Below are 19,314 nucleotides of genomic sequence, written 5' to 3'. Positions count from 1 at the left end.
CCCACTGCAAAACAATTTTTTGTATTAATCCATACTATGAGAAGTAACATCAGAGCATGCACAGGTGTCATGTTGTGATTCAGTATTACTGTGTTGACATTAACCATATCAATGTAATGTGAAATCGACTATTACCACTAACTCCATATATATATATATATATTTATATATATATATATATATATATATATATATATATATATATATATATATATATATATATATAGGTAGATAGCTATAGGTATATATAGATATAGATATGCAGATCGATACAGATGTATAGATATCTAAAGATATACTGATATAGATTGATAGCTAGATACAGGTATATGTATACATAAATAAACCTATAAGTATGTCTTACAAAACTGAAAAAAAAAATTGTTCCTAAAGTGATCAAATACAAACACAAGAAACACAACTAATTAAAAAAAAAGGCAAATACTCTCATAATTATATATATATCAAAACTGAGATGATGCCACCTCTGGGAAAGGGCAAATTCCCTACTGGCAGATAAAAAGAAACCAGCATTGTTCTGTCAGCTGATTTTCCATAACTGTACTGGCTTTTTCCTCTAAACCACATAAACTCTTTGTGAACTCAACAACAACCATATATATAGCTATAGCTATTTATCTGTGTGTGTGTGTGTATATATATATATATATATATATATATATATATATATATATATAGAGAGAGAGAGAGAGAGATGATCAATATAATATATAATAACATATATATGAATATACATATCCTATCACTAATTCTATGTATCTCTCATACTGCTCCTTGTCACTTCCTCCAACATACTTCCTACTTACACCACTCCTGCGTATCTTTTACCCCACCCCTATTCCATCTGAATATCTTCTTTGACTACTAAGCAGTCACTATGACAAACTAACTGGAGTGAGGTGTTCAGTGGAAAAACTGTAGCTGGAATGTGGAAAGTTTTGAAAGAGAAATTGTTTGAGTGCAAAAAATCAAAAAAATGTTTAACATCAGGATCTAGGCATCCAGCATCAGGGGGGTATATTTCCATAAGAACAAGATATCTGATTAAGGTGAGAGGCAAAAAAATATAAGAAATGGAAGAGTGGTCAAACTACAACTTTGAAAACTGAAATAAACAAGCTGAACAAATAAATTAAGCAAAGTGTAAGACAAGATCAAGAACAAATTGAAAAAAATGTATATAAAGATATTGAGAATAGTAGGAAACCGTTTTATAGATACAAAAGATGTGGACGGAGTAAAGACACACAGACTGATAAAGTGTGTGCAGATTCTCAAATGTATTCTCAGACACAACAGATTATAAATGTATTTACAAAGTAAATATTGTGGGAAGAAACAGCCAGGGAATTATGGCTAGGCTTGTATAGGCCCTAGGGCCGATAGCCTAGTACCAACCTATGAACCTATGAACCTTATGCAAAACAGTTTGGCTCCACAGAAGGGGTGATAAGTTGTCCTAGTATCATCCAGGTAACCCCAGATACTGGAATCAAATTAGAATATATTGAAAAAGAAATGTGCAAACTGGATCCAAACAGAGCACAGGGAGAAGATGAAATTAGTAATAATAACCTAAGAACACTTCAGCAAGAACTTACAGTACCATTACATCTATTATTCACTAGGTCATATAAATATGGGAGGATTCCTCAAGTTTGGAGAGATGCACTTATTAAATCTGTCTTTAAAGGAAATGGGAGTAGGACAAACCCAGAGTCATATAGGTTCATAGGTTCATAGGTTGGTACTAGGCTATCAGCCCTAGGGCCTATACAAGCCTAGCCATAACAATTCCCTGGCTATTTCTTCCGCATTTTTTTTTTTCCTCCCCCCTGTCTAGCAGGGCGACTGACGTGATCCCTGGGGTGAATTTCCTTTCTCCCATCCAATCGTCAAGGTTCCTCTTGAAGAGGTCCAAAGAGGCACTCTGCTTGACATGTATGGGCAATCTATTCCAGAGTCTGGGGAGTCTCTGGGTCAGGAACCTATCCCTCCAGCATGGTTTGTTTTGTGTGATGAAGGTTTTAGATCCCTGAGCGTGTAGCTCCTTTGTTTTATTTGATTGACAGGTTTAGATCCCCTGGAGCGTGTAGCCTGAGGGATTGGGATTTCTTTAAGTGTAGGATGTCCAACAGCTCTGGGTTTGAAATGGCCTTGTATGTTATCCAGCAGAGATCGCCGCCTCTGAGGCGACGATATATAGTATAGCTGGAATTTTTTAAGGGGGTCAGCGAAGAGGGCATCTGCTTTAGGCCTGTGATTCTTTTAGTGAGGTATTTCTGAGGCCTTTCCAGTTGTTGCAGATGTCTTGAGAGGAACATAGGAAATGGGGAGTTGTAATCAATAATGGGTCTAATGAGGGATGAGTACAGAGGGACAATGGCCTCCTTTTTCTGGATGAAAAGCCCTTCGTGATGAGGTGTGCCACATCATAGAAGGATTTCCTGACTGGTGTGGATGTGGTATCGGAAGGTGAGACACTGTGTCCACTGTGTCCCTAAGTCTCTTATCGAAGGTGAGACCACTGTCCACCTGTGTCCCTAAGTCTCTTATTACACTTTCTGTGTTTAGTGTACTGCCACCTATATGGTAATTCATGGATACATGTTTTTCCCAAAGGGGGGATAACAACACATTTGGCATTTTGATTGAGAGCCATGGGCTGGCACCCAAGCATCTGTTTCTGTAAGGCCCTTTTGTAGAGTATCCACATCATTTGGGATTCAATAATGGCTCCCAGTTTGCAGTCATCTGCAAACTTTGTTAGCCAGAGTCCTAGTGTCTTCAGAGAAGTAGATGCCAACAAACAAGGCCCCAGGACTGAACCCTGAGGTACTTCACTTGTCTGGAGCTGGATTTGGAGTCAGCTACTTTTACAGTGTGGGTTCTATCAGTAAGCCATTTAGCAACCCATTGGGTGACATAGGGATTAATGCCCAACTTAGTAAGTTTATCTATGATTCCAGAGTGGGGGATGATGTCAAAGGCCTTGGCAAGGTCTAGATAGGCTGTGTGGACCACCTTACCATTGTCCATGGCTCTGGAGACTGACTCAAAGAAGTCAATCAGGTTCAGGAGACAAGATCGGCCCTTCAAAAACCCAAACTGGGTGGGGTCCAGTGTTTGAAGGTTGCCAATGTCTTTGTTTATAAGTTCCATGATAATACACTCCATGGCCTTGCAGATAAGGCTTGTCAGACTGATGGGACAGTAGTTTCCGATCCCAAGGTGGATCCCCCTTGTGGGATGGATAACTGTAGCTCTGCGCCACTCAGTGGGCATGAAACCTGAGGCTATGGCTATGACTATGATTAAACATGACACTTAGGTGAGGTGCCAGTTCATATTGTAGTTCATGTAGTACACAGCCCAGGATGTCATCTGCTCCCATGGATGCTGTATTCTTGGCTTTAGAGAGTGCGTTTTGTACCTGTGTGGCTGTTATTACTGGAATTTGGCAATCTTCCGGTATTGAGATGGGCCATTTAGGGGTGAGGGGGTGAAGTTGGCACTGAATCGATCTGCCAGGATATTGGTGGTGAAGTGGGCACTGAATCGATCTGCCAGGATATTGGCAATATCCTTCGGATCAGTATATTTAATGCCATTCTGTGTTAGCTCAGAGCAGATCTGAGCATTGCCATTTAGATTCTTGACATAGTTATAGAATGCTTTGTGGTTGTCTTTGGAATCTTTGGCAATTTTATTTTCGTAACTAGCTTTGGAGGCTTTTATGAGGCATCTCAGTTTCTTACTGAGGCTAGTAAGGGAGTTTTTTGCATCCTGGGATTTTCCTCTTTTCTGCAAAAGTTTCTTCCTTTTGTTGTAAAGTTTGTTTATGGCAGGGGCCACCAGATTGGCTTCCTTTTTGGATGAGAGCATTTTGGTTCCATTTGGGATGTACGCGATTCATGCATGAGTGGATGTGCTCGTACAGTGCCTTAGTGTAGGATTCAGCAGTTGAACTTTCAGTTCCTGTCTGCATGGGTGTCATGAAGTTTGTCACTTCTGACTTGAGTAGCATGAAGTTGGCTTTGGAGAAGTTTTTATGGTGGTTTCTTTACTGGGGGTGGGGTGGGATGTGGATGTTAAGGGTGATTAGCTTATGGTCAGACCTGACTAACGAGGGGTGACCATAGGTATGGAGCATTGATTTCCGTGTTGGTAATGACCAGGTCTAGGATATTGGAGCCCTGGTGGGACTATGGATTAGTTGCTCCAGGGCGTTGGAATTTATGAATTCCAAGAACCGTTATAAAGGTGTTGGGACATGAGTAGTTTTCCCAGTTAATGGCAGGGTAGTTAAAATCACCCAGTATTAGGGTGTTTGGTTCTATCTTAATATTTTCCAGTATGTTTAGAAAGGTGTAGTGAGAATCTTGGGGTATGGTGGGGGATCTGTAGCAAGCTACAATTTGGATTGCAGTCTTAACTAGTGTTAGTTGCACTTGGAGAATTTCAGACACATTGTGTTGGCCAACTAGCCTGGTGGTGTGAATATCCTTGGTGAATATTGACACTCCTCCACCTTTAGTGTTTCGGTCCTGGTTTGGTGGCCGAAAAGTGTGGTAAGAGTTGTAGCCTGGTATTGCAGGGGTGCTCTCTGGAGCCTTGAACCAGGTCTCAGTTACTGCACAGATATCGATGTTCTCCATTTTTAGGAGTGCCTCGAAGAGTGCATTTTGAGGTTTAGACTTCTAGCATTGAGTAGTATTACCTTCAGATTTTGCATGCTTACATATACACCCTTAAGTCTACTTTCATGTTGTGGATAAATAATGGAGAAGGTAATACTGGATAAGTTATTGTCAGAAATGGATAGGTCAGGACTTGAAACCATATATCAGCATGCATATGTTGAAAACATATCTATTACCACCTGTAACATGATGTTCTATAACAATATAATAACAGCTATGAATGAAAAAGTGTGCTGTGATGTAATTTATATAGATTTAACTTCAGCATTTGACAAAGTAAATACTCCTTTGCACACTCCTTATATCCCTATTAAATCTCTCTGTTCCAAACCCCATCTCCTTCTCAACTACCTACACCTCTAAGCTTTCCACCATACCATTATGTGGCGACATACACACCAATCCAGGGCCCACTACAATCAACCAACCCACCACACCTATCAAGACTGACTCCCACAAGTCATTATGTATAGTAACTTTAAATCTCTGAAGCATTTGTTATGAATAAATTAGTACAACTAGGAATTGATGTACTCTTGATAAGATGGATAGCTGCATGGCTTACAAATAGGACACGGAAAGTATCATACAGCAAGTGGACAGGTGAAAGCCTTGGTTACAGTCAGGGTGTCCCACAGGGCTCTGTCCTAGGCCCTTACTTGTTTAGATTGTATCTTTCAGACTTAACTTTTTCATCTGAGGTGTTCTACAGTCTAAATGGAGATGACCTGAAATTGGATAAACTGATTACAAGTGTTACAGATAATGTATGTCTCAAAGTAACTTGACTAAATTGAACATTTGGGCACAGGAGAATAATATGCTAATAAATACAACTAAAACTAAGCATATGAGATTTGGGAGACATAAATTGAAAGGTGAATATTTAATACAGCACACAGTGGTTGAAAATGTAGACTCATTTAAGGACCTGGGTATATAGGTAGATTCAGTTATGAGTTGTTCTAATCATATCAACCAATTCTTTAATGATAGTTATAGAACTAAAAGAGTTATAAAGTCTAGGAAATCAAAAATAATGAAGTAATTGTTTGTTAGTTACATTAGATCCAAACTTGAGTTGGAATAACAATATGGAAACAATCATGAATAAAATGGGAAGAGTACAGTGGAAATATACCAAGGGCATCCATGGATGTGAACATTTAAGTTATTATGAAAGACTAAAATATCTGAACTTGTACAGTGTCTCAAAGATATCTAAGAGGAGATCTTATTATGCTATATAGGGCATTAAGAGACAACTACCTTTGGGAATGTTTGGGGTTATCAAAAAGTACTAGAGAATCATCAGACAACCTATGTAGAATATTCTACAGGAATGAGAAGTGTACTAATTGGTTCTCTGACAGAGTAGCTGATGCATGGAACAGACTACCAAATTACATTAAAGCAAGTACTAGTTTAGATATCTTTAAGAACAGTCTGGATACTTATCATGGGAGCAATTAATAAAATAATAGTAACCACAGGAAATGCTGTAAATAATAAAAATGCCAATATTCCACATAATAAAGTTTAATACAAAATATCCACACCAAATCAAACCAAAATTTGGTGTTGATACTTTGTATTAAACTTTATACCATATTGATTTGACTTGGCTTTGTAATTGCTTTCAGGTGTTTGGACCTTTACTGGCTTTCTTTTCTGCACTGCTGTGGAGTATTGGCATTATGGGGACAAGTGTTTTGGTATATTGGTAAGCCAGAAGGGCATTAATGTACATGCTTGAAATATGTGTATGTATGTATTTATACTATATCACTCCTTCTCCATACTACTCCCTCCCTTATCTGACTCCATCAGGCTACTAGAGTATATTCCTCTTACTCCAGGCTCCACTCCTGATGACATCCTTTCCTCTTCTTATTCAACATTCACTCCCTCTAATTTAGCTATAACTTTGCCCTTAGCACTACCTCACTTACATTATACTCTCACTATTTACCCAACCACAGCATTATAATCAGCTCCTCCTCTCGCTTCTTCTACTGTTAATGTCACAACTCTGCAAAGCCAAATATCATGTTGTCTTCTACTACACTCACACTCACTACCATACTCCTTTGCACACTCCTTATATCCCTATTAAATCTCTCTGTTCCAAACCCCATCTCCTTTTCAACTACCTACACCTCTAAGCTTTCCACCGTACCATTATGTGGCGACATACACACCAATCCAGGGCCCACTACAATCAACCAACCCACCACACCTATCAAGACTGACTCCCACAAGTCATTATGTATAGTAACTTTAAATCTCTGAAGCATTTGTTAGGAAATGTCAGACTTTCACGCATGGATCACTTACTAACAACCAGACATTACGGCGACCACTGAAACATGGCTAAAACTCCATATCAAAGACACTGAATTTCTCCCTCCAGGCTTTCAAACAATAAGATTAGACAGGTCCTATAAAAAAAGAGGTGGTGTTGCCTTTCTTTTGTGCCACACTCACTATCTAGTTCTATTTACTAACTCTATACCACAGTTCTCAAATGCAGACATACTCATAACTTTCCTAAATATGAATAACAGCAAAATAACATTGTATACTAGCTTTCTACATACCTCCTGGAAACAACATTCTCATATTAGAAGATACCCTAACTTAGATTTCTATCAGTATTAAAAATCATACTAAGCAACGTAAATATCAACTGGTTGGAACTCAACTCAAACCACCCACCCTCAAATAGTAATCTTTTCAGCTTCACCCAGCTCATCAAATTCCCCCGTTAGACCCAACAATGGAAATGATACCAGATATATTTTAGACTGGATTCTGGTTACAATCCCCAGCAAAATATCCTTAGCTGGAACATTCCCAAACACCCTTAGGGGCCATCTCACAGTCTTTATTAACAGTGCTTCCCCCTCCAGTCAAAACTGACATCATTATAAACAAACAAGGAATTTGACCTCATTCAACCATGTAACCTTCAACTTCTTCTTCTTTTTTCAGTTTTTCCCGGTTAGGTGTCGCCACAGCAGAACAATGGCCCACAGAATGATTGGCAGTTGAGTTGCCAGCCCGGCCCCCAACCTTCCACAGAAGGCACACACACACACACACACACACACACACACACACACACACACACACACACACACACACACACACACACACACACACACACACACACACACACACCTAGGGCCAATTTAGAGTGTCCAATCCACCTACAGCATGTCTTTTGGGATGCAGGAGGAAACTGGAGCACCCGGAGTAAACCCATGCAACTGCAGGGAGGACATGCAGACTCCACACAGAAGGCACCCCAGCCAAGAATCAAACCAGAGAACCTCTCGCTGTGAGGCAGCAATGGTAACCACTGCAGCACCGTGGCCGCCCATTCCTGTAACGTTCAACAATATTCTAAAAACAACAGATTGGCATTTACTAAAATCCCTCCCTTTTAATGAAGCTGTTGATTACTTCAACATCATCATCATGAACACCCTAAATAGCCTCACACCTGTATGTGTACCTATTCCCCTTGGCTATCCAAGCCTACTTGACTTATCATGTATGCCAGAGACAAAATATGGAAGTTATGGCAAGCAAACAGAAATACCACAGACCTACTAAAATTCAAGCAACTTCGCAATCAGTTAAAAATGCTAGCCAAAAAAGATAAAAAAAGAACATTACCTAAAACTTCTATCAAACCACAAGCAGAACCCAAAAGAATTCTGGAATTCTGTTACCTCATTACTTAAGCAAGACAAAAAAAAAATCCCTGCCCTCACCCTGACAAATCTCCTGAAAAAATACCTCCCTTTTTAATACCTTCTTTACCTACTCCAAAAGGTTCACCCAGACTCTGCTACAGTTTGCTGTGAGGAAAGGTTAGTTTGCTTTTTATTTGTTGTATTTTGTATTACTTTATTGCTTTTTCTATTTTGTATACTGTGATTTGTTTTCTTTACACTGTTTTACTTGCAGTCTGCTTTTAACTGCCTACTAAACTTGAAAAGAGACCACAGCTCTGTCTCTTGTGAGTCAGACAGAAATTAGAACAGGTCAATTAAGGAATCACACATAAGTTAGAACAGGTCAGTTAAGGTTATTCATCTGTGAACTGAGGGGGTGGATCTAGAAACTAAACCTTCTACTAAAGGGGTAAAATAAAACATTTCAGAGCTTTACTGGAAAGGCTCACCCAGAGTCTGCTACAGTTTGCTGTGAGGGAAAGGTTAGTTTGCTTTTTATTTGTTGTATTTTGTATTACTTTATTGCCTTTTTCTATTTTGTATACTGTGATTTTTCTTTACACTGTGTTTTTCTTGTACTCTGCTTTTAACTGCATATTAAAACTTGAAAAGAGACCACAGCTCTGTCTCTTGCGAGTCAGACAGAAATTAGAACAGGTCAATTAAGGAATCACACCTAAGTTAGACCAGGTCAGTTAAGGTTAATCATCTGTGAACTGAGGGGTTGGAGGTAGGAACTAAACATTCTATTTAAAGGGTAAAATAAAACATTTCAGACCTTTACTGGAAAGGCTCACTCAGACTCTGCTACAGCTTGCTTTGAGGGAAAGGTTAGTTTGCCTTTTATTTGTTGTATTTTGTATTACTTTATTGCCTTTTTTATTTTGTATACTGTGATTTGTTTTCTTTACAGTGTGCTTTACTTTTATTCTGCTTTTAACTGCATATTAAAACTAGAAAAGAGACCACAGCTCATTCTCTTGTGAGTCAGACAGAAAATGTTCCTACTCTCCCACTCGGTTACTGTTGTGTTCTTAAACACCACTGCCTTTCTAGTTGCCTGCCCCTTATGTCAATTTGACCATATATCTCATTTCCTCTCTGCTTTTACTGGCTGGTGTGAGTAAGCACAAAATTATCATTTTGTGAAGTCACCCCCCTTCAACTATTTAAATTTATTGGCCATCTTACTGTATTCCATAATTCCAGAATACAAAGTGACTACCCCTTTCAATCTACCTTGCTGTTTTAAAAATAGTGACTCTCCACTAAAACTTAACTTTTAGACAGGTAAAACTTAAGTTGCCTACTTTCACATCTAACTCCTCTAGTGCACACCACAGTGTTTAGGATAAACACTGTGGTGTGCACACCGCAGTGTTTGGGATAAACCATTTTTTCATCTTACCTTTAAGCATCTATTGCAAGACCACCAGTTATTGGAGAGCCCACATTCTGCCTCTCAGTAGTCATAGTGAGATTAGTGCTTCTGTTTTCTCTAGGTGAGAGAAAAAGTGGAGTTTACATTATTTCCTGGAGACTGCAGATCACCAGAAAGCTTAATAACTGCTTTATAGGTGACAGCTTAGAATCTGTGCTTATATTCTAATCCTGGTGAGAGTAGGAGCAGAGTCCATTGATTCCTGAGTCTTTCTGGTTGGAGAGTGAGTGTCTGTGCTTAATGTACCTGATTGGTCTGGTTGCTATTCGAGGCATCTGTCAGAGAAAAGCTACAAACCTGCAGACCCTTGCATAATCTGGAACAAGACTGTGGATCAACAAACAGGCCATGGCCTGCTTCTCTTCTTGGGATTGAGGCTAACATTTTGCTTCTGGTGAAAGAAGAAGCCAAGGAGTATGGTATCCCAACAGAGTGAAGCTGTGCTGAGACCAGCATTAGTAGTAGCCAGGCAGTAGCCATTCACGCGACTCCCCTTTTTTCATCATTCTTGACAACCTAATTCTTTATTTTTCAGTAAGTACTGCTTGATTTCTTCCTAGCTTCAGAATATCTGCCTAAGTCCTTCATTCTTAAATTTTCAGGGTCTATGTAGTAGTTTCCCCTCAAGTGTTTGGCAGTGCTCTGTACAGACTCAGATACCTTGAGTGACATTTTTCCTGTACAAGGAATATATACGGAAACAGCTCCAGTACTTAGTAATAATGACCATCTCTCCTGGCATGTCTAAAGGTCAGTTCCCTGTGCTTTCTCCTATTAACTGGGTGAACTTGGGCATTCTGAGACAGTGTAGCAACTGCCTCATGTACACAGACAACCCTCTCTTCTTACTTCCCAACACTCAGACTTGTGAGAGATGCACTTATATATCCAAATTGGTAGCCATGCACTCTCAAGCCAAGAACGGAATAGCTAGTCATGAGGAGAAGGTCAACACCTGCACCACACCACATGCAACACATAACCCTCCAGAACACACACCATCACAGCTCTCACATAAAGCACAAACCACACACCCACCTTTGCAGAGGCTCTCAACAGAAATCTACCCAAATAGCAGAGACCTCCAAGGTAGAAATGCACTCAACCACCACAACACAGCACAAACCACAAGACACATAGCTCACCTAGACAGTGTGCCCATCAACCTAAGCCCCTAAGTTAAAACAGCTTGCCAATACACTAATCATAGGTGACTCAATAATGAGGCACACTGATGTCCCACTCACTAGGTTGACTGAGTAGAAGGTAACAGTCAGCGGTCTATCAGGTGCCAGAATCCAACACATAACACATGCACTCAGGTCACTCCACAACAAGTACACGTATGACTCTGTCACTGTCCATGTGGGCTTAAATGACCTGAGACGTCCTTCCCTGGACTACATGAAAAGAGACATGGAGGATCTCTCGGATTATGTGGCCCAGGCAGGTATGACAATAGCCCTGAGCAGCATCCTACCATCACTCAGAATGATACCGCAGTACAAGCAGAAAATGATTGACTTCAACAATTGGCTAAGTTTATGGTGTCATTCTAGGGGGATCCAGTATCTGTCTGCTTTGGATGACATGATTGACAGACCTTGATGTTTTGCTAGAGATGGACTGCATCTGTCACTCCTGGGTTTCTGGATACTGACTAAGGCTCTTGCTACCCCTATAGTGCCTTTTTTAGGTGATGTTCCAAAGACCAAGTTACCACTGTAACAGCTATAATTAAATGCAATCTGAGGGTCATGCTGCTCAATGCTAGAAGTCTAAATCTCAAGATGCATTTGCTCAAAGCACTCCTCAAAAGGGAGAACATCAACATTTGTGCTGTAACAGAGACCTGGTTTAAAGCAGCAGAAATCACCCCTGTACTACCAGGCTATAACTCATTCCACACCTTTCGGCCCCAAAACATGGACCAAAGCTCCCAAGGCAGTGGTGTCTCCATATTCATAAAGGACATGCACACCTCCAGACTAGTAGCCCAGCATAATACATCTGAGATACTTTAGGTACAACTAACATCAGGTAAGATGGCGATTCAGGTCGTAGCCTGCCATAGGTCCCCAACCACATCCCAAGATTCGCACTCCACATTCCTAAGCACCCTGGAAACTATTAGGGCCTGACCCAACACTCTCATACTAGGTGACTTCAACCACCCATAAGTTCCCAAAACCTGGAAAAAGACTTTCATTTCCTTCCCTTCTCTATAAAGGTGGCAATAATACTGACATCACTAACTTCCAAACTATTGCAATTCTAACTCTATCTCCACAATCTTAGAAAAATTCATCAGTATTCAACTTTTCAGCTATCTTCTTCACAACCAAATACTCTCACCCTTACAACCTGGCTTCACACCTGGCCATAGTAATACAACTGCCCTTCTCTCCTTTATAGATACCATCAACAGAGCCCATGACGCTGGCAAAATTGTCTCCATCCTCTTCCTTGACCTATCCAAAGCATTCAATACTGTTTCTCACCCTTTACCTAATTAAACCCAGTTCTCTAAGATTGGTCTTTCCCTCCCCACATTAAACTGGTTCTCTAATTACTTAAATGAAAGACAACAGGCTGTCAGATGGCAAAACTGTATCGCTTCTTTCCTCAACACGCCTACTGGAATCCCCCAAGGATCCATACTTGGACCACTTTTGTTCAACATATTCATAAACAATTTCCACTCATCTCTATCTCAAGGATCTGTCATTCAATACACAGACAATTCTATTATTGTCTGCTCTGCTGACTCCATCTCTGATCTACTTCAACTAACTCAAAAGGCCTTCTCCTCTGACCTCCACTGAATCCTGGATGCACAACAGCCACCTAGCCCTGAAACCAAATAAAACCAAAAATCATACTATTCACCCCTAAGAAAACAAAAACTAAGTTCACTATCTATTCTCATAGTAAGTCTTTAACAAAGTCGTCAACCATACAAAGCTCCTTGGAGTCACTATCGATGAACATATGAAATTCAACCTGCATATACAACACAACATTCGCAAAACACATCTTAAACTTGGAATCCTCTATGGACATAGGTTCATAGGTTCATAGGTAGGTACTAGGCTATCTGCCCAAAGGCATTTATAAGCCTAGCCAGAATGTGTTGGCTTTCACCGCCACCTAGATTAGTTCCCTGTGCTTCTGTCCAGCAGAGCCACTGAAGTCATCCCCTGGGTAAACTTTCTATTTCCCATCCACTCGTCAAGGTTTCTCTTGAAGAGTGCTAGCGAGGAGCTCTGCCTAATGTAGATTGGAATCTTGTTCCAAAGCATGGGAAGTCTCTGGGACAGGAATCTATCCCTGCAGCACGTCCTATTTATTGTTATGGTGAGGTTTAGATCCCCAGAGTGTGTGGCTCGAGGGGATAAGGTGTTCTTTAGGTGGAGCATATACATCAATTCTGGGTTGGACATGGCCTTATATGTCAGGCAGAGATCACCTCTGAGCAGGTGGTATGCAACCGAGTACAGCTGGAGTTTCTTCAGTCGAGTTGCATAGGGCATCTGTTTGAGGCCAGTGATCCTCTTGGTGAGGTACTTCTGTGGTCTTTCCAGCTGTTGCAGGTGTCTTGTAAGGTACATCCCAAATGGGGCATTGTACTCTATGATGGGTCTGATAAGTGATGAGTAGAGGGGCACAATGACCTCTTTTGATCTGGATGCAAACCCTTTTGTGATTAGGTGGGCCACATAGAATGATTTTCTAACCAGTTTGGCAATGTGATTATCAAAGGAGAGATTACTGTCTACTTGGGTCCCTAGATCCCTTATTACATTTTCCATATTTAGGGGACTACCACCAATGTGGTAGTTTGTGGGTACTTTGTTTTTTTCAAAGGGAATAACTATGCACGTTTTGGCATTTAGCTTGAGGCCATGATTTTGACACCAGGTATCCGTCTCAGTGAGACTCTTTTGGAGGATGTCTCTGTCAGCCAGTGAGAAAATTATAGCCCCTAGTTTGCAGTCATCTGGGAACTTGGTCAGCCATAGTCCTCCTATGCTTGTCTGTACCTCTGAGAAGTATATGCCGAACAGGAAAGGTCCTAGGACTGAGCCCTTGGGAATGCCACTTGTAACCAGTTTAGAGTCAGACCTAGCTCCTGCAACTCTCACCATGTGGGTTCTGTCCATGAGCCAATTGGCAACCCATCTTGTGACATAGGGGTTTATGTTCAGGCTGGTGAGCTTGTCTATAATACCAGAATGTGGAATGGTGTCAAAGGACTTTGAAAGGTCTAGGTAGGCTGTGTGTACCACCTTTCCCTCGTCTACAGCTTTGGTAACTGTCTCAAAGAAGTCCACCAGGTTAAGGAGGTGTGATCTGCCCTTAAAGCTGAACTGGGTAGGGTCCAGTGTTTGGAGGTTCCCAATGTCTCTGTTAATGAGTTCCATGATGATGCACTCCATAGCCTTGCAGACCAAGCTAGTCAGGCTTATGGGGCAATAGTTCCCGGGGTCTGTTGTGGCTCCACATTTGTGGAGTGGAATAACTGTTGCTGTGCACCACTGTCACTTCCTAAGCCCATCCACAAAAATAACCCTAGCCACAACTTACCTATTACCCTCTTTCATCTACAGTGCCCCTCTACTTACCAATATCCAAAGCTCTTCTGAATTCAAACTTGAGACATGCTACAATGCAAGTGCCAAATTTACAACCAGTTCTAAATACTTAACCCATCACTGCACTGCTCTTAAGTCACTGAAATGGCTAAAACTACCAAACTACATCTCTTACTTACAACTAACCACATCTCAGAAAATACTCTTTAGACCCCTGGACTGTTCTTCCCCAAGCTCAATATTCAGCTACTACCACCCAAACAGGCCTCTTAGATCAGGGGATCAGAAGCTCTTGCAGGGTCACAAATCTAACCTCCCACTGGACAGCTTCTTTATCATTCTCATTTGCCAAGAACTGGAATGCTTGTCTCTATCCATTAGAACAACTCAAATCCCACCTCTTTCAAAACTTCCCTTCAAAGCCACCTAGCCTCATGCTGGATGTATCCCTGCACCAAGTCCCCCACAGAATACATATGCAAAGCTTTTTCTTATCAACCTTATTATTATTTTTTTTTTATGAGATAGTACTACTACTGTAGATAGTGATAACAGAGACAGTATACTATGTAGAGCCTTACTTTATACTGATTGTTCAGTTTATATTTATTGTTCAGAGCATAGTATTATATACTTCTCTCAGGGGTTTTTACTCTGCATTATTTATATACTTATTGTTTGTAATTTTGTACTCGGGAGCTTTTCTGCCCGGGCTTCCACTGAAAATGGGTTATTTTGGGCCAATGAACTTTCCCGGTAAACAAAATGCAAATAAAATAAAAAAATAATATATATGTGTGTGTGTGTATCTATATATATATATATATATATATATATATATATATATATATATATATATCTTGGAAAATGATACAATTCAGATAAGTATTAAGTGTTAGGGAGGTGTGAAGGAGCAATGTGTCAAAGAAGTGCAGAATAACAGGTTATTGTAGAAATATACAGAAAGGTAGAAGAGATAGTGGAATTGTGGGACAGGAAAAAATAGGAAGGAAGGTAAGGGTGGGAGAATAGTATAGGAGGAGAGTGGGTAGGGAAGATTTCAGATGGGGAGATTGCAGGGACATATTCAAGTACTGAATAGGTTATTTCTGAGAGATGTCTTGAATTCATGAGCAGGGGTGACATATCTGAGGCTATGGGAATCATACTCCATGATAGAGCCAGAAGTGGTATAGGTTTTGTCCAAAAGACTTTTTAGGTTTGTGAATTTGTAAGGGATATTGGTCAGAGCTTCTGAGGGAGTGTGGTAGGTTATAGAGGGAGATGAGAGAGGATATGCTAGGACAGGAGGAAAGCTTGTTTAGGATAGTGTGGATGAAAAGGATTTGACTAAACTAGAGTTGGTTGTGAAATGCTAACCTGACTGGAGAGCAAGACAGTGGTGTGATCTGGAGGGAAGTTGGCTGTAAAAACTGGCTGCTTTGTTGCATGTGGTTTCAAGTCTGGACATAGAAAGGACTGTAAGTGAGTAAGGATTTGAGAGCTATAGAAGAGGTTAGGGAGAAGATAAGCCTGGGTAAGTGAAATTCTGGAGTTGGGTAAAAAAACTTTTGTTTCTGTAAAGTAGGCCGAGCTTCTGGTGGGTTTTCCTAATACAGTGGTGTACATAGAGGTCAAACTTCAGTTGGTTGTCGATGATCACTCCAAGGAGCTTTGCGTGTGTTTCAAGTGTGATAGTGGTGTTGTTTAGTTAATAGATGGTAAAAGAAGATTAAGATGGTAGAGAGATTTGGGTAGGAATATGTGGAGCTTTGTCTTTTTAGGGTTTAGTATAAGTTGGTTGTTAGTAAGTCACATTTCAGTGAGGTTAAAAGAGGTTTAAATTAGGGTGAGTAGGTCAGAAGGGTTATCAGCAATGGTGATGATAGTGGAGTCATCCGCATGCTGTATGAGGGATGACTGGGGACAGGATGTATGGAGTTGGTTAGTAAAAATGTTATAAAGAAGGCCAAGAATTGAGCCTTGTGAGACACTCATTTTTATGGGGAGAAAAGGGGATAGAGCAGAGAGCCATTTGATGGATTGCTGTCTGTTACTGAGGTAGCTGGTGAACCAGGAGATAGTTACATGACAAAGGTTTAATTGAGAAAGCATGGAGAGGAGGATAGGGTGGGAGACAGTGTCAGAGGGTTTGGAGAGGTGTAGGAAGAGGCAGGGCACTAGTGCATTATTAGCTCTGGCTAGAGAGAGATGGAGGCAGCAAAGGAAATGAGAGTGGTAGTGGTGCTGTGGTGAGGGTGGAAGCCATGCTGGGTAGGGGTAATGATCCCAAGATTTAATGAATGTTTCTGAGAAATGGACTCAATTATTGTGGCAGGTTATTACATAGCTTTACAGACACTTATTTTCAGAACTGACAACTGTCTGCTTGTGTTACCTTTTGAAAATGGAAAATATTCAGTGGTATGAGGAGTTGTTGTGCATCCATTGTTCTGTCTATCATCACTGTAACATTATTTAAACAAACATGAAACTAAATACATTGCCTGGTGGAAAATTAATACAGCTACATCACAGTATGTATATCATTGAAATAGCAATAACTGTAATCTATCTTTAAACTCTAGATGTTCTTCACTATTTACCAAAAACTTTCACTACAAACATCCACTTAAAGCATTACTCAGATCACATTTGAAGTCTAAAATAACTGTCTGGAGGCAGGACAATATATATGAGTTTACAACACTTACCTCTACATATTAATCCGACATCATCTGCATGTGAACAGTTGTGAAGCTCTATAGATGACAGCTTACAGAAGAATAGATGTGATTCATTTCCTTTGCACTGGATATTATGCTCCAATATTTTATCATTTCCTTTCCCAAAATGAGCACCTTTTAGTATGTCTTTTGGATGTTCACACCCCAGTCCGTAGCAGATGACAGAAGCATCCATGTGGTCAAAATATCGGTCACATACTGTGTGCCATGTATCTCCATACTTTACTTCCACTCTTCCTTGGCACTTGTTATTTCCTTCAGCTAGTCGTACTTCCTTGTGTTCTGTTAATGAAAAACACATACAAGGTATTTATTAATCTGTGTTATTGTTAACGCTGTGTTTGAATATCACTCTACGCTTCTGCAGTGCATCAGCCTGGAGTTGTCATCTGGAAGTTCAGTTGATGTAAGTAGCTTACATTTTTGTTGTCTACCTTGAAGTAAGAGACAAAACTGAAAAGGCATTGAAGATAAAGAATGTCCTATTACCCTAAAGTTATAATCGTAATAAGCAAGCTCAAGAATGACACCATGTGGTGGGGATGAATTATAATATCCACAATATGGAAGAAGACAAAGTGTGTAGAGCTTGCAGTCATTGTGCAAATGGAACAATGGCTAAATATCAGCTTTGCTTTACTTTTGTCAGAAATAGTTCCATTGAAAGTAAACAGTCACCATATTAAATGAAAGAAAAAATACAGAAACTATTTTTTATATAAGAAAACCAGCTGGACAACAAAAGCTCCTACATCTTTAAATATATTTGACTCTACATAATATTGCAGGTAAAGAGAAATTTCCTTTTTTACCCTTCTATGATCTTATAGGTTCATAGGTTACAGGACATTTTAAGCACAGTCAAATTTCCTGTTTGATGATTAGAATTACCTGTTTTGTTTAGTCTTTAGGTTAATACCCACTCATGCACTATATTTTGATTATTTCTAGTGGTATTAACTAGCATCATACCATAGATACTTAGAAAGTCCTCATTTAGCGGTTAAATAATTCAGGAGCTGACTCTATCCATTAGTAGTACAGTGAGAGCCCATAGGTAAATTTCCTGTTAGATGCATAGATTCAAACAGCACTTCATTTTGGACAGGGATGAGCTTTGTTTTACTTAGATGGAGAGTCTGTTCCAGTGCAATGGTATAACTAGCAAGATATATCTGTCCATCAAAACCATTCTTTTGATGTTGCAGAACAGGTCTAGATCCCTTAAACAAGTGTTTCTGAAGTCATTTGGCTCTCTAATGTGTACTTGGTCCATTAGTATTGGGTCAGAGTAAGTCTTATATGTCAAACACATGTCACCTCTTAACAGTTTATAAGAGACCAAGTATAGAAACAAGACATTGAGGATGTCCATGTAGAGCAAATTTTTTAAGCTTAATATCCTTTTTGTAATGTGTCTTTGATGGCATTCAAACTGCTGCAAGTGTCTGGACAGATAAATGCCAAAGAGGCATTATACTCAATGACTGACCTTATGTGGGCTGAGTAAACTTGACAATGACATCTTAAACCTGGAAGCAATCCCTTTGTGAATTAGCTGCATGTAATAAAAGGATTTTCTAACAACACTGAACACATTGGTTGAAAGTTAGGTTACTGTCCACATTAGTTCCTAGATCCCAAACAACTGGATCAACTCTTGTGGGTATATTATCCATGTTCTAGTTCTTCCGGGCATTTAATAATGATTCACCATCACCTTTCAGTGATTCCCTATAAATCATAACTAAACACTCAATGGATGCACTCTCAAAAGTACAGATATTTGCACCTCAGCATGTTGTATATTGTATGTTATATAAAAGATGAAAAGAGAAAAAAGTGCATGACGGATTATGCACCTCTCTGCTTCCCCAATTAGGGGCTTTGCTCAGTATCCCTAATCAGTAGCTATACTGACTCTGAGGTTGCACATGCTAAAAGTAACAAGCAAATGTGTTTAAATAACTTTCCTTTTACATTTTCCAAGCTGACCAACCTCAGAGTCACTCCATGCATTAAAACCCAGCATGTTTGATAAAACAGAATCCAAAAGGATCA

At 39.9% G+C, this 19,314-nt stretch overlaps 1 protein-coding gene across 1 annotated transcript in view; it reads right to left on the bottom strand.

Moving 5' to 3' along the window:
• Window positions 1–18,932, bottom strand: part of LOC122808184 (scavenger receptor cysteine-rich type 1 protein M130-like) — a 272,255-nt gene extending 253,323 nt beyond the window's left edge. Inside the window, exons 1-2 of the mRNA XM_044079152.1 lie at window positions 18,872–18,932; window positions 17,221–17,535 (exon numbers count right to left, since the gene is read on the bottom strand). Coding sequence (XP_043935087.1) covers window positions 17,221–17,535; window positions 18,872–18,932 — 376 coding nt within the window. The remainder of the gene's footprint in view (window positions 1–17,220; window positions 17,536–18,871) is intronic.
• Window positions 18,933–19,314: the final 382 nt, after the last annotated feature.

Source organism: Protopterus annectens, chromosome 8.part0, assembly GCF_019279795.1.
Source record: "Protopterus annectens isolate FY-2018-M chromosome 8.part0, PAN1.0, whole genome shotgun sequence".
Taxonomy (NCBI): Eukaryota; Metazoa; Chordata; order Ceratodontiformes; family Protopteridae; genus Protopterus; species Protopterus annectens.
This window is presented reverse-complemented; position numbering and strand designations above follow the sequence as displayed.